General features: G+C 34.3%; 1 protein-coding gene across 5 annotated transcripts in view; it reads right to left on the reverse strand.

The window, feature by feature from the left end:
- The window catches only part of Disp1 (dispatched RND transporter family member 1), a 196107-nt gene that overhangs the window by 111842 nt on the left and 69087 nt on the right, over nucleotides 1-15178 (reverse strand). For 2 of the 5 annotated variants that reach the window (XM_047521414.1, XM_047521422.1), the window contains exon 1: nucleotides 2872-2887. The exons of the other annotated variants lie outside the window; for them this stretch is intronic. In XM_047521414.1, the coding sequence (XP_047377370.1) occupies nucleotides 2872-2887 (16 nt within the window). Of the gene's footprint in view, nucleotides 1-2871; nucleotides 2888-15178 lie in introns of those variants that run through there. 5 annotated transcript variants of the gene reach the window in all.

Raw genomic sequence — 15178 nt, forward strand, 5'->3', positions numbered from 1 at the left:
GTCTTAACCCAATCAGTGATTTAATCCCCTGATAGGGATTAACTCAGTGGTAACTGAAGTGGTAGGGTGTGGCTGGAGGAGGTGGGAATTGGGGCATGGCTTTGGGTATATATTTGTATCCAGCAAGTGGAGGCTCTCTTGGCTTTCTGATCGCCATGTGAGCTGCTTCCTACTGCCACACGCTTCCACCATGTTCTTCCTCTCTCACCTGGAGCCCTGAGAAATGGAACCAGCTGTCCATGGATTGAGACCTCTGAAACCTTGAGCCCTCAAATAAACCTTTCCTTAATCTACAGTTGTTCTGGTCAGGTCTTTTCAGTTGCAGCAGCAAAAAAACTAAAACACTTAATGGCCAAAAGTAGAGAACTGTATGACTAACAAAATACACAAATAACACTAATGCATTATAACCTATGGAAAAAATAAATATAAGGCCATACTGATATAAATAAGTAAATGAGGGAGAGACAGTTTTTCATTCCAGTACCTTTCCAATTATTCAATGTAGAAAAAAAATAATAGAAAGAAGAAAAATTATCATATGGCCAATACCATAGTAATTATTGTAGGAAAGAACCATCAATGGATGTTAAAATCAGTGAGCAAAAGTTTGGCAAGAAGCAGGATATCTGCATCATTTCACAGTATCTTCCCACAAAATATTCACAAATCACTAAGGGAAAAAAAATCTAACTTTACAGAGTAAAACCTGTGTCATTTTAATCTAGTGGTCAAAATTAACGTCACCAATAAGACACACTGATATCCTATACCCCTGATATTATACACTGAAAAGGGTACAACATCCCTTCTGTAGGATGCATAATCTAATATGCACTGGCTCAATCTAATCATGAGAAAACTTCAGTCACACACACACACACACACACACACACACACACACACAAAATCTCTTGGAAATTGCCAAAGTCATGCAAGATAAAGACTGGGGAACTATTACAGATTGGAAGAAACTAGAGACAAACTGTAATGTGGGATCCCGGCATTAGACTCTGGACCAGAGAAAGGATACAAGTGGGAAAACTGGCAAAATTTAAATAAAGTTTATGTATGACTTGATAGTATAATTATATTAGGTTCCTTGATTTTAAAACTTTGCTATGGTTACATAAGATGCTAACATGAAGAAAAGCTAGATGAAAAGTTAAGGGAAACTCAAATTTTCTGAAAGTTTAAAATTATTTTAAAATAAAAAGTTTTTAAAGAAAGAGAAAAAGAGAGTCTCTAGACTCAGGTGAATGAACAAGAATTCCAGGGCAGAAAGTCTCAGGAATTTGTATTTCTAAACAGTCAAAAGTGATTCGAAAGTGATCACTTAGCAAGAGTTTGGGAACCCTAATAAGTAGTGTTTAGAGGAGAGAATATCCAATCCATATGGTCATTATCAGTCACCAGATAGGTACTGTTTTAGGCTACCAAGATGAATCCTTGTCTTCAAAGAGCTGTCAGTCTAGTTGCTTTCCTTTCAGTCTAAGCTCCTCTCACCTTATAAAGTATGAATGGAATGACTTCCATTATTTTTTAATTTTTATATTTTATTTGTTCTAATTAGTTATACATGACAGTAGAATGCATTTATACATTTTGATAGATCATACATGGAGTGTAATCTCTCATTTTTTTATTATACATATGGCAGGATCACATCGGTCATGCAGTCATACATGTACATGAGGTAATAATGTCTGTTTCACTCTACTATCATTCCTTTCCCCATACCCATTCCCCTCCTTTCACTCCCCTCTACCTAATAAAAAGTAACTCTATTCTTCCCTATCCCCCACTTATTGTGAATGAGCTTCTGCATATCAGAGAACTTCCATTTGTTAATATAAAGTGTATTTTGCATTGTAAGCAAATGTAGCATACTGCCAATTTTCCTTGTTTTATGTGTATAGAATTGTATTGTAATACTACAGAGCCCCATGTTTCCAACAGACCTTCTGCAAACATACTTACAACCATGTGTATGATTAACAAAACTGTGCCTGCTTATGCTTATGTAACTATTTATGTAACTATTGTATAGTCTATCCCTAAACAATGTATGGTCTTTTGAAAACTGTAGAAACTGAAAACAGGCATGCTTCTATTAAAACTTTTGTACATATTACATCCTTGGTGATGATGTGGTTCTTCTAAATTATTTTCTTAGGATAAATTTTCATGCTAGGAATTCCTGGGTCAGAGTACATGAACATTTTAATGGTACTTAAGTTGAATTACCAAATTACCCTGTAAACCTAAATACTGGGTTTTAACACCTTTAAAGAACAAACAAAAAAGTAGTTTAAAAGACAAAATTACTCTTCTCAATTATCTTAACTGGCATTTCTTTAATTACTAGTACTATCCCAAAAGATTCTTCACTATATATTTCACTATTCTTCACATGTGATAGATCTTAATATTCTTTCTGAAAATTTACTTTTGCAAAAATTTCTTTTTATCTATTTTTTTATTTTTTGCTGTATGTTAATTTCTAAACATTTATACAGATACACTCTGCTGATATTTAATATATTCTTAATTATTACCACTTTTTCCAGTAGACTGTCAAAAAGAAAAAAAAGAACTTATATATAACTTCATCATAAAATGCCTTCTTTGTTCCACCAAATTCCATGGAAAACCAAATCAGAGAAATGAGAAATGGTCTAAAACATATATTATAGCAAGTTTTAAAATTGGAACAAAGGAAACACAGAAAATATTCTTCTCCATTCATTCATAAAACTACAATTAGAACAATTTAGTTCCATTAACTTGACCTGAATATTTGAAATATTTCTTCTTTCCTCCCTAGACAAAGATACTTTTAAATCTAATGCAGATAAGAGAAGAACCTACCAAACTTTAATTTCATTTTCCTTCTCCCATTGTATTGGAGTTCTTCTAAATATTTGCCATTCCCAGATTACTGAAACAGAAAGAGAAGCCAGTTCTTTGTAGTGCAGATGACTGGGATAGCCCTAGTAGTAAAACAAAATTCTCACGCCTTCTAGGAGGAATTAAATTAAGCAGCTGATTCTTAAAGATGAGACAAAATTTACTGAAAAATAAATTATTATTCTTTGCAATGTATATTTATTTTATTCTTGACTATCTCACAATATAAACACATACAGTAAACAGAGATAATGAAAAAAATTAAATCCTAAAACATCTTCATGGCCATTTGAGATAGAAATCAGGTAATTCCTTATATGTTCATTAAGTATTTCTTTAAAGATTTGTCAAAATTCTGGTGCTGGGGTTGTACCTCAGTGGCAGAGCACTTGCGTCGCACATGTGAGACACTGGGTTCAATCCTCAGTACCACATAAAAAATTAATAAAATAAAGGTATTCTGTCCATCTACAACTAAAAATATTTTTAAAAAAGATCTGTCAAAATTCTAATTCTATAGAAAAGAACTGGCTATTTTTCTAAATGTTAATTGTTTAAGTTCCTCCTCATCTAAAATTTCCCATTAGTTCAGTCTAGTTAACCACCTTAAAAATATTTTGATTCAATACAACTGTTTTAAGTTATGTGTACATGTTGAATACACACACAGAGTCATACACAGGACTCTACGTGAAGGTATTTACTCAATAATTTGTTCCACTCTGTTTTTTTTTAAAATAGGAATATATTTTGTGTCTCCTCCAAAAACTAGAATTAGAGATTAAGGTAATAATTTCTTTTCAATCAAAGCTAAAGATATAAATAATTTAGAAAACTTTTAAGAAACCATAACAACTGAAGATATTGTGTTACTAATTTTACAATCTCAAACTATGCCTAAAACCAATATGTTTTTGCCAATAAATCCATTATGATGCCACAAGCATGGCTCTTGGCTTGACACCGTAAAGACAACTGCAGGAAGGAAGAGAAAATAAACACTTGAAAATCCATTAAGGTGAGCAGCTGAAATAGGACCTTATTGACAACCCTAAAATACATGGACAAATTCTGTTTCTGTTTGACTTTGTTTTTCAAAGTCAAACAAGTTAAAACTAATTTCCTATATATAGAACATTTTTCTAAAACTTTTCCAGACATTTTATTTTAGGATGATTATCTGCCAAGTTCCATGTAGACCTATCTCTATACTTTCCATGCAAACACATTTATTCTTAAGTAGTTCAATTAAAGAGTAATTGTTCCCCCTTTAAAAAACCTATGTTCTTCCCTGTGATAAACAGCCTTCCCATAGTAAAGGAACCTGATACAAAGGCCTGAACAGACTGCATTGCCTAGCAATGAAAGGTCATTGTAGAAGTAATTTTAAGTAAATATGTTCACTAACTTTCTGACTGCAAAACTTGCGCATGCATACTTAAGAAAAAATGGGTCACACAAGAAAGACTAACAGTGAAGTAACAACTATCCATGATCCTGAAGGCGAAACATCCTGTTACTATCTTGGGGTATATATTTCTAGTCTTTTTCATATACCCGTGTCTGTTTTCTTTTCAAAATATGAGACCGCTATTCAACTTTGTTTTTCCCCACTCAATACCATAACAATTTCTCTCTCAAGTTAACTTAAAGTTCATAAATATAAATGATAGTGGTTGCATAAGACCACATCATTCAGAGAGCTCAAAATATATTTAAACATTTTCCTAAGACTGAACTTTTAGATTGCTTCTGATTTTTTTAAAGTACCTCAATCATTAACTACCATAAATGATAATAACTTTATGCATGATTCTTTTTTGGCATATTTGTTATCATTTTCTTAATACTCTTATAAGTGGAATATTTACACATATTACAAAGTTGCTTTTTCAATGTTATCTATGTTCCATAGCAATGTATGAATGTGCATGCCAACAAAACTTCAACAACACACTATTAAATATATTTTAACTTAATAACAATATCTTTATTTTAAACTTACATTTATTTTGTTATTAGGGAAATTAAATCCTTTTTTATATGTATTAGTAATGTGTATGTCCTCTCCTCTGAATTGAATTTTTGTCTATTAAGACTTTGATGCTGGGTTGGGGTTGTAGCTTAGTGGTAAACGCTTGCCTAGCAAGGGTGGGGCACTGGGTTTGATTCTCAGTACCACATATAAATAAAATAGAAAATAAAGGTCGATCAACAATGAAAAACAAAAAAAAGACTTTGGTCTTGGAGCTGGGGTTGTAGATCCGTGGTACGGCACTTGCATAGCATGTATGAGGCACTGGGATGGATCCTCAGCACCACATAAAATAAATAAATAAATAAATAAATAAATAAATAAATAAATAAATAAATAAAATAAAGGTATTATATCTATCTACAACTGAAAACTTTTTTAAAAACACCTTGCTCTTTCTCTTATCAATCCATTTTTTATGCAACTTCATTATTACTAGTTGACTTTTCATCTTTTGCTTTTAAGTTTAATGTGTCTTGAAAAATTATTTTAGCCAGGCATAGTGGTTTCAGCCTCTCTGGAGACTAAGGTAGGATTACTTGAGCCCAGGAGTTGGACGCCAGCCTGAACAACATAGAACCCATATCGAAAAGATTTTAAACTTGAATATAGTCTTTAGCATTCACAAAGATAGATGTAAATAACTATAATTAATTCAAACTGAAAATTCTACAATATGTGAATATTCTTTATATAATTTTTAAAAGTTTGTTTACCAATCATTCAGGACATCACATGAGGTCACTAAAAAAAAAAAAAAAATGGGACTTACATCACTCATCTCACCTTTACCATCTCTTTGATATTGCAGCATTCCTCACTTTGTAACAGTCAATGCTAAACACATTCAAGTGTGATAAACAGACAACACATGTGCTTGTTTTGGTTTAAAGCAACTCAACATATGTGGCAACAAAAATGGAAAAGTAAAAATATTTCACTGGGGTCTTAAGCAGCTAAGTTAGGCATCTTACTGACAGTGAATGGACTGTTACTTAAGACACTAAATAACTGTTTTAGAAAGCAAATGTAATGCTAACAAGTATGATTTAAAATCTAACAGTCTTCAAATATCCTTCCCTGAGAAAGCCAGTTTCAGTACAAGGTAAAGCTGAGAGGGCCCCTAATTTATTACAATGCAGACTCTTTACTCAAAAGGAGGGGGGGGGAGGAAGCTGCCAAATAAAAATATATTAAAGTGCTAGCTTTATACCCCTAAAAAACAGTATTTACACTTAAATCTCTTCACACATAAACATATGCTACTAAAACTAATGCTATTAAAAACTAATGGGTAGACCTCAGCTTTCCTCAAATTAATTGGTACATTTACAGAAGCTTCCTTAAAGATCTTTTTAAGAATTAATAATAATATCTGAAGGTTTTTTTCTCAGAGTAAACTTAACAAACAGCATTTTATACTTCCATTTCTATAATATTTTAGGTTTACAAAAATGCTTTATCCAAACACTATAGTTGATCAACCCCTACCTTTCACAAAGGCATCTATGCTGAAGAGCATCATGATTCACCTGAAAGCTAGTCATAGAGCAGAGCTGCTCCCTGAAGGCCCTTCAATCACACCACTGCCTCTTTCTGAAGCCAAATGTCTGTGTGCATAAGGAAAGCAGCTGAGCAGCTTGGAACCAACCTAAGTATTAAACCAAAGGACCACTGGTTAGAAATGAATAATAAAAAAGCACTGGCCAAAAAAAAAAATCAATTTGCAAAAATAATAACAAATTCAAAGTAACTTACTTATAATGAAGGTACATTAAAATCAAAACACTGGTAATGTATCCTTTATTAATCAACAGATTAAATTTAAGTTAAATGATGCCTGATGCTGGCAGAGGTATGGGAAAATGTACAGTTCCACTTGTGACAGAAAGAGAGTAAACTGGTGCAGCCTTTAGAGAGGACAACCAGTAATAGCTATTAGTATTCTTTTAAATATACCTTCAAAATCCTTTAATCCAGAAATTCCACTGTCACAGGACTTTATTCTATGACTAAACCTAAAAATTCATCAAAATAGCATATACAAGGATATTTGTTGCAGCAATTTTATTTAGCAAAAAAGAGAAAATAAGAAGCAAAAGCGTCCACAAATAGGGAACTGGTTATAAACTAAGGTCCATCATTTAACAGAACTCTATGACACCATTATTTTTTTGCTGGAGCACATGCCTAAAATCCCAGTGGCTAGGATGCTGAGGCAGGAAGATCATGAGTTCAAAGCCAGCCTCAGCAAAAGTGAGGCACTAAGCAACTCAGTGAGACACTGTCTCTAAATAAAATACAATAGGGCTGGGGATGTGGCTCAGTGGCCAAATGCCACTGGGAGTTTGATCCCCAGTACACCTCCTCACCCAAAAAAGGTAGTTTTTATTTCCTCATTTTTATCTATACTTTAAGTCTTTTGATTTGCCAATTTTCAGAATAATCAGTTAGTTCCTTAATATCCCCTATATCTGATCAGAGGAATTGGGGCTTTTCCTTTTTTAAATTATTTTTAAAGTCCAGTTAACATTCTCTCATTCAACTTCTGGTTGCTCCTTTATTTCTAGAGGAGCCATGTGAAATGCCTCAGAGATCACCAAGCACAGCTCCACCGAAGGTGTGAGGAGAGAAAGGGAGTACACAGAGTGAGAAGTATCACACCAGCAAACTCCAACTGCCAAGAGCAATGGTCCTGATCATCACCACAGAACGATGAGTATGAAGCCCTGGGCATTTTAAACACTAAACAAGTATTGGCCCAAGTCATTAATGAATGCAAAACACTAATGCTGATTATCAAGCACTTTTATTGGGGGGGAGTAGGAATATCATTGGTAATCTTAGCAATGGTGGTTGTACATTAAGGAATCTACTTAGAGTAGTGTTAAACTCCCTGTGAGAATATAAACAGAAACTCTATCACAGTAGGATCTCATTGTATTTAAAGAAGAGAACCATGGGCAGTTGACAAAAAGGAATGGTGCCCCCATTATGTATATGTGGAAACAAAAGTAAATAACAGAATAAAAGGAAGATCAGTAGAGTAGAGAAGAGAATAGAGGAAGGGAGAAGAGGGCAGGATGAGAATTGAAATCAAATTTCTTGCATATATGATTTTGTCAAAATGAACCCATTTTGTGTATGGGTTACAAAATGTATAATTTTGTATGTATAATTATATGCTGTAATAAAAATTTAAACATTATCACCTTAAAGAAGTGATAGATGTTTCAGGATATGATAGATATGTTTAAACTAATTTGCACATCATACACTGTATACATGTATCAAAACATCACATGGCACCCCATTAATATGCATAATTTTTATGTTTGTATATATCTGTTAAATTTAAATTAAAAAGAAAGACCATTTTGCCCTCAAATACTTGGTGATGTAGTGAAAGGGATGTGCTAATGCTCCAGTGAAAAGTAAGCCCAGGATGCCAATAGAGAAAAGAAAATATTAGTTTTTCATCATTACTATGACAAACAACAACAAACCTGTTGGTTTAAAACAACACAAATTTATTATCTTGTATTTCTGAAGGGGAAAAATTCAACACATGTGTCACTGACCAAAATCAAGGGTTAGCAGGTTGTATACCTTCTGGAGGCTCTAGGGAGGGATTTGTTTCCTCAGTTGCTCCAGTTTCTGTAGGCTGGCTCATGGTCCCTTTGTCTTTAAAGCCAGCAACTGCATCACCCCAACTTCTGCTTCTCCACATCTCCTTCCTTGTCTCTGCCTCTCCTGCCTCCCTCTTTCATTTAATAGGACCTTTGATTTTACACTGGGTCCAACCTGGTAAAGAGAACAATCTCCCCAGCTCCAGATTCTTAATTTAATGACAGATGCAAAGACTCTTTTGTCATGTAAGGCGGCATGTTCACTGGTTCTGGGGATGTGGACGTCAACATCTTTGACAGCTATTCTGCTTGTCATAGCTCCTAAGACATCCAGGACTCCCCAACAATCTTTCTTTTTCCTGCTGCCTTGTTCCTTGGTAATAGAACTCAACTTGTTCAACAGGTAGGTGGTATCTTTTAATCTTAGGAAGATAAGTCCCTATCCAACTTTAGGGAATGGATCACTGGTTTAAAATAGTGATGTCCCTATCCTTTTCTTTTGTCTTTTAAATAAGATATGATTGTCTGAAGATACAGTAGTCATCATGGAGCCATGAGGGGTTAAAGACTGAGAGAAACACAATGATCCTAATCCTTCTGCTAGGGGTCACTGAACTAAATAGCAATAATATCCCACCTCTAGATTTCAAATTATATGTGAAAACTAAAATCTTATGGGTTTAAACCATAATGATTATGTTCGCTGTACCTTGCAGCCAAGCATCTTACTCATCAATGCACTTGAATACTATTCTATTACATCACTTTTCAAATTACTGCAATTTGTATCCATATCTCCCTTAGTAAGTTGGGTGTTCCTTAATGGCAAGAGGAACCTTGCCCAGTACCTAGTCCCTGTGATAAATGGCTTCCAGTGATTCCCACTTCTGGATTCATATGCTTGTGTAATTCCTCCCTTTGAATATAGGCTAGAAATAGTTGTTTGCTTCTAAAGAACACTTTATAGCAAAAGTAAGAAAGTGTCACTGCTGTGACCAGGTTATAAAGGAACATAGTATCCATCTTGCTGGTTGTTATGGACTGGATTTTTGTGTGTTGGAATCCTAACCCCCAGTGTGATGGTATGAGGAGGTGAGTCCTTTGGGAGGTAATTAGATTGTGAGGATGGCACCCTCATGAATGGGATTAGTGCCCTTATAAAAGATATCATTGAGGAACTCAATCATGCCAATATCCTGATTTCAGACTTCTAGTCTCCAGCACTACGATAATTATTTTTATTTAATTTGCCCAGTTTATGTTACGTTTGTTGTAGCAGCCCAAGCTGACTGAGACACTGATTACTCCCCAGTCCCATCATCCCCTCTTTCTACTCACTTACTTCCTATGATGAAAAAGGCTGTTGTGACCTAACCTGTGGAGAGTGGGCAACTAAGAGCAGCTTCAGACTAACACCCATCAAGGGACTGAGTCCCTCAGCCCAAACAGGCTAGCAGGAACTCAATTCTGCTACCCTAAGTAAGCTCTAAAGTAGATCTTTCCCCAGTTAAACCTTAAGATGGCTGCAGCACTGTATAACACTTTCATTGAATTCTTGTGAGAGACCCTGACTGAGTCAGTGAACCCAGCTAAGCAGTATACAAATTTCTGACCCACAGGAACTGTTACTGTTTAATAAATAATTGTTCAAGCCATTACATTTGAGAGAAATTTATTATGGAAATAACTGATTCTGTGTCCAATAAAGGTGTGTTGAATTAAAAAAAAGAAAGTAATGGTGGCCAACCGACGACCGATGTAGCTTGTACTTCTCAAGTGTTGTCTTCTTTTAAAAAGTCATCGATACTAGCTCTAATTGCTCCAAGTCAGTTCACCATATTGTTTTCTAGTACTCCATGACAATTTCAACTGTAAACTATTTCTTCTGTTTACCCTGATTTTAAGGAACGCTAGCTTACTAGTCAGTGGTTTCCAACTGCTCTTCTCATTTACCCAAAACTCCCTCACAGGCCTAAAGTTCTACAGGATTTGGTTTATACATCCTTCTCCAGTCTTATCCAGCACCCTCACTCTTCCCCAGAGGCTTTCCAGCCATTCCACTGGCCTCCTCTCAACTCCTTATTGGCTATGCTCCCTCCTACAACATCTCAGCACTGTTTCCTTGGGTTAGACTACTGTACCCTCCCTTCTTCACTAAGACCCTGCTCTTTTCCTTCAAAGCCCATCCCTAAGACTTTTCAGAGAAGCCTTTCAAGACCTTCCCAATCAGCTCAAATTCCCTATTAAAGAATTCAGAGTATCTTGCACTTGGCCTTCAAGACATTAATCACAGACACCATTTACTTTGTGTGTATGTGTGTGTGACAGATGTTCATCTGTCTCCCCCATCAAAGTTAGGTAAGGGCAGGGACAATACTACTGGCTCACATTTTATTCTCAGTGTCTGATATTTCTGCATCCTAAGCACTATAAAAGTCATTTTAGCTATTTGTTCCCTATAACAAACTGGGATGGATATATTACTGTCCCATTGTATAGATGAGGTAACAAGCTCAGAGAGGGAAACTAACTTTTCCAAAGTCACAGAGTCAGAAAAAAGCAGGAACAAGACAAACTCACACCCCTCTGACTCCAGAGACCCTATAATTTATCTCTTCACTTTATGCTTTAACAACATGTTCACATATCTATCTTAATTTGTGTGCAGTATTTCAAACATAAGAGAGATAAAGAGAATATAATGAATACCCATGTATCTGCCTCCCAACTTGAAAAAAAAAATTATTTACTTATTTGTTTTTTTAAACAAAACATCACAAAGTAGAATGCAGTCCCATATGGAATATTCTGGGATCTAATTCTTTCTTCCTTCGAAGGAGGTAATCATTATCCCAGATTTAAAATTTTCCTTCTTATGCTTTTCTTATATTAGATGTGTATCCATAAACAATGCACACACTGTATTGTGTTTGATTGGTCAGTTGGTTGGTTTGGAGAGGGTTGCTATATTTTTCTTTTCTGTTTTTTGTTTTGTTTTGTTTTGTTTTTGGTGTTTGTGTTTTTTTTTGTACTAGGGGATCGAACCCAGAGGCACTTAGCAACTGAGCCACAGTCCCAGCCCTTTTTATTTATTTATTTATTTTGAAACAGAATCTCACTAGCTCTATATAAATACCAGCAGATCCCATCTATCACTCTGCAGCTTTTTTTGCTCAACAATTTTGAGACAGGTTCATATACAGCTCTACTTCATCCTTTATAACTGATAATTTTTATACTACAATATAAAGACTTTAAAATTAACCTGTACTTTTTTGATACACATTTAGCCAGTTTTGATATTCTACAATTACAAACAGTGCCATGGTGAACTGATGCATGTCTCCTTATACATAGGTGGGAATTATTCCCATACAGCTCACTAAGAAGATATCTGCTGGGAAGAAGGATATGTGTACAGATGATGCACAGCTGCCCACCAGAGCACTGGTACACAGTCTTCATTTTGGTCTGTGTATTAAAGACTGAAGAGAATTCCTAGCTCTCTTCTTCCCACACCATGATGAACAGCTGCCAGACCTCTGCATGCACAATTAATATTCAAGAAATAAAAGGAATGTCTAAACCAGGGAAGTAAGAATAGCAGAATGCTATTAAGTGTTCTGTGTCAGACACTAATATCCTAAGAATCTGAAATAAATAATACCTTTTAACCCTCATGACAACTCTATGAGGTAGATGTTATTAATACCCAATATTGCCATCTGATACATCAACTTTCCCTTAGTAACTCTCCTTTTGAGAATTTTCCTGGATGTTTTCACGTATTTTTTTTCTCCCAGGAAAAGGGTCATGTACATATCTTAAAATATAGTAGTAAGAGTCAAGAACTCTTTCAATTCATAACAGATATCTATAAATATTTGCTGATGCAATTTCTACTTAAAATATTCCTTGTCCCTCTCAGAGATCAAGAATGGTATTTGGCAATTTTCATTCTTTTTAAGCTCTCAGTATATTAGGGCAACAGGGGAAAAGGAGGAGTTAAAATAATTTATAGTAACTCCTAAAGTTTAGTTTCTTTAGAACATGTGTGAAAACATATAACAGTATATACAAATGAAATTGGGTATAATATTTTAAAATCTAAATTCAAGTTCTTTCATGAATGTAAGGCCCAACCAAGCTGAATGACCAAGTGGCCCCATTCCACTAAAAGTCTAATTCTAATTTTCTATCCTCTCCTTGCCAATTCCACAAACTTATTAAACTAAAACAATAATAATTCCACTTGACCTGATAATTATTTAATTTTCCCTTCAGAGTTAAAATAATAGTAGGTATAAGAGGGGGTCAGAATTCTTCATAAAGGATTAACTTTAACAATCTCATTTTATAACACAGAAAAGATTAAGAGGAAAATAAAATCCCTTTATTTTTCTTCATAACTGTTTCTTATGCATGATTTGTTTTGTCCTTTTGTAGCCTGAATCAACTAAATCTTAAAGGTATCAGGAGCTTTTATAGTAGATACTCCTCATGGTTTCTGCAAGCTTTACTAACTCCTCAGAGTTGAGTTCAAAATGAAAGAATTCCCTTGATAAAATGCAGTGTTTGGATCAGCTCTTGGTTCCAAACCAGAAATATTAATTTGATACTACTGTAATGAAAAAAATAAAAACTTATAATAAAAGGATCTGATTATAACATCTAATTCAACCAGGAAAAGGGTTAATATTTTTTCTCTGTTTTTTTTTCTCTTACTCAAATTGTTACCAGTATTTTCACACAGTTTTTAAATTGCCCTGTTTTCATTTTATATGAAGAACAGCTTTGTGAGTGCTAGGTGAAACTTATGACTAACAGGTTTCCAGTAAATATTTACATCCAAAAATATTTTTCTTTTATTAGTAACTGTGATTTAAAGCAAGCAAACAACCTCTAAGTACCAGAGGCATCCCTAATTTAGGAAAATTACAAGACCATTTACTCTTATTTGAAGTTACCAAAGACTCAAGAGCATTAGAACTTAATAAAATTCACAAGATACAAAGAGTAATTTTTCCCTTTTAAATAAAAAGTGTAATTATACTAAGCAATTTATTTTTAGGCAAAAGAATGGTTCAAATCTTAAGAGATGAGACTTTCTTAACCTTGTTTTTGCATGGAAACAATATTCCTGTTTCACTGGTAAATATACTAACTTGAACCAGCTCACAGCTAAATACAAGAAATTTGAAATAAAATAGGATGAAAAAAACATGTGCATACAAAACTTTAATTTCAAGGAAAGGACATCTAAAAATGAACTTCATGATGATCCTTTTTATATACATGTTATTTCTGAAGAATTTCAGTGTATTAGAAAATTAGAAGAATCAGTAGCCAGACCACTTGTATTTTTCACCTCTGGGAAATTCTATTAACTGACATCACTATTTTATGTTCACTTTCAAAAACAAGTTATAAATATATAAAAAGCTGTATGTGGGTTTAAATTTCTTCGTATTAGACCTCTTTAATAATAAAAATAACAGATGTTTATTTTAGCAAATTAAACAATACAAATATAAATGAAGAAAACGTTAATTTCTGCCACAAATTCCACTGTTAGATAATTTATGAAACTAACCTGATTCCTCCAGGCACATTCAAAAATATACAAACATAATATCGATAAACATATATACACACAAATACATAAACACACATATTCACATACACACACACGTGTGTGTATGTGTGTGTGTGTGTGTGTGTGTGTGTGTGTATATATGTTCACAGGTTTTATTTTTCATGGGATAAAACACAGTACTCTGCAACTTGGTTTTTCTATCATGGTTATGGCGTCATCTTACTAGACACAGAGCTAAGTCAGTGTTCTTGATATTGGCAAAACCATTATACAGCATGGACATACTATAATTTATTCTCTTCATAATCATTGTCTTTGCTCTTGATAGAGGTTCATACCCTTTCTGAGTGTGTGCTCCAACTCTGACACCATAAGATGTACCCTTCCCTTTACCTCCCCCTCTCACTAACTCCCTCTGCAACAGGCCTAACTAGTAGAGAAGACCAAAAAAAAAAAAAAAAAACTTATTTTAACCATTTTGTTTATAAAGTTGCCCCTCAATGCCCTATATTTAATGCCCTATATTCATTGCCCAGAAAAATTTGCACCAAGACACTGACTCTTACATGGCAGTTACAAGTCAATTATTTCCAACAAGAAAAACCCTGGAAAGGGAGCTATAAAACCTAGGCCCTATTTCTACTTTGCCACTAACAACTGATGTGACACTGACAAATTACTTAACTGCTTGGAGGTCCACTTCCTCCTCTAAATCTTGAATGACTACAGCTACATAATGTCTAAAGTCCCTTCACACTAAAGTCAATGACACCATACTGTTCAACAAATGCAGACTTTATGATAGCCCACAGAGGAGAAGCTTCCTAAAAGAACCTTTGTTTAATTTGCACAAAGAGTTTATGAACTGATTAATGATAAGAACAACATAAAAGAAAAAATATTTTAACGACTCAGGAAAGTAAAATATTTACCTCCACAGGACCATTATGACTGCTATTTAGAGACAAAGAATATGTTTATCACAACTATAATGGTCAATTCACTGAA

This window comes from Sciurus carolinensis, chromosome 12, assembly GCF_902686445.1.
Source record: "Sciurus carolinensis chromosome 12, mSciCar1.2, whole genome shotgun sequence".
Taxonomy (NCBI): Eukaryota; Metazoa; Chordata; class Mammalia; order Rodentia; family Sciuridae; genus Sciurus; species Sciurus carolinensis.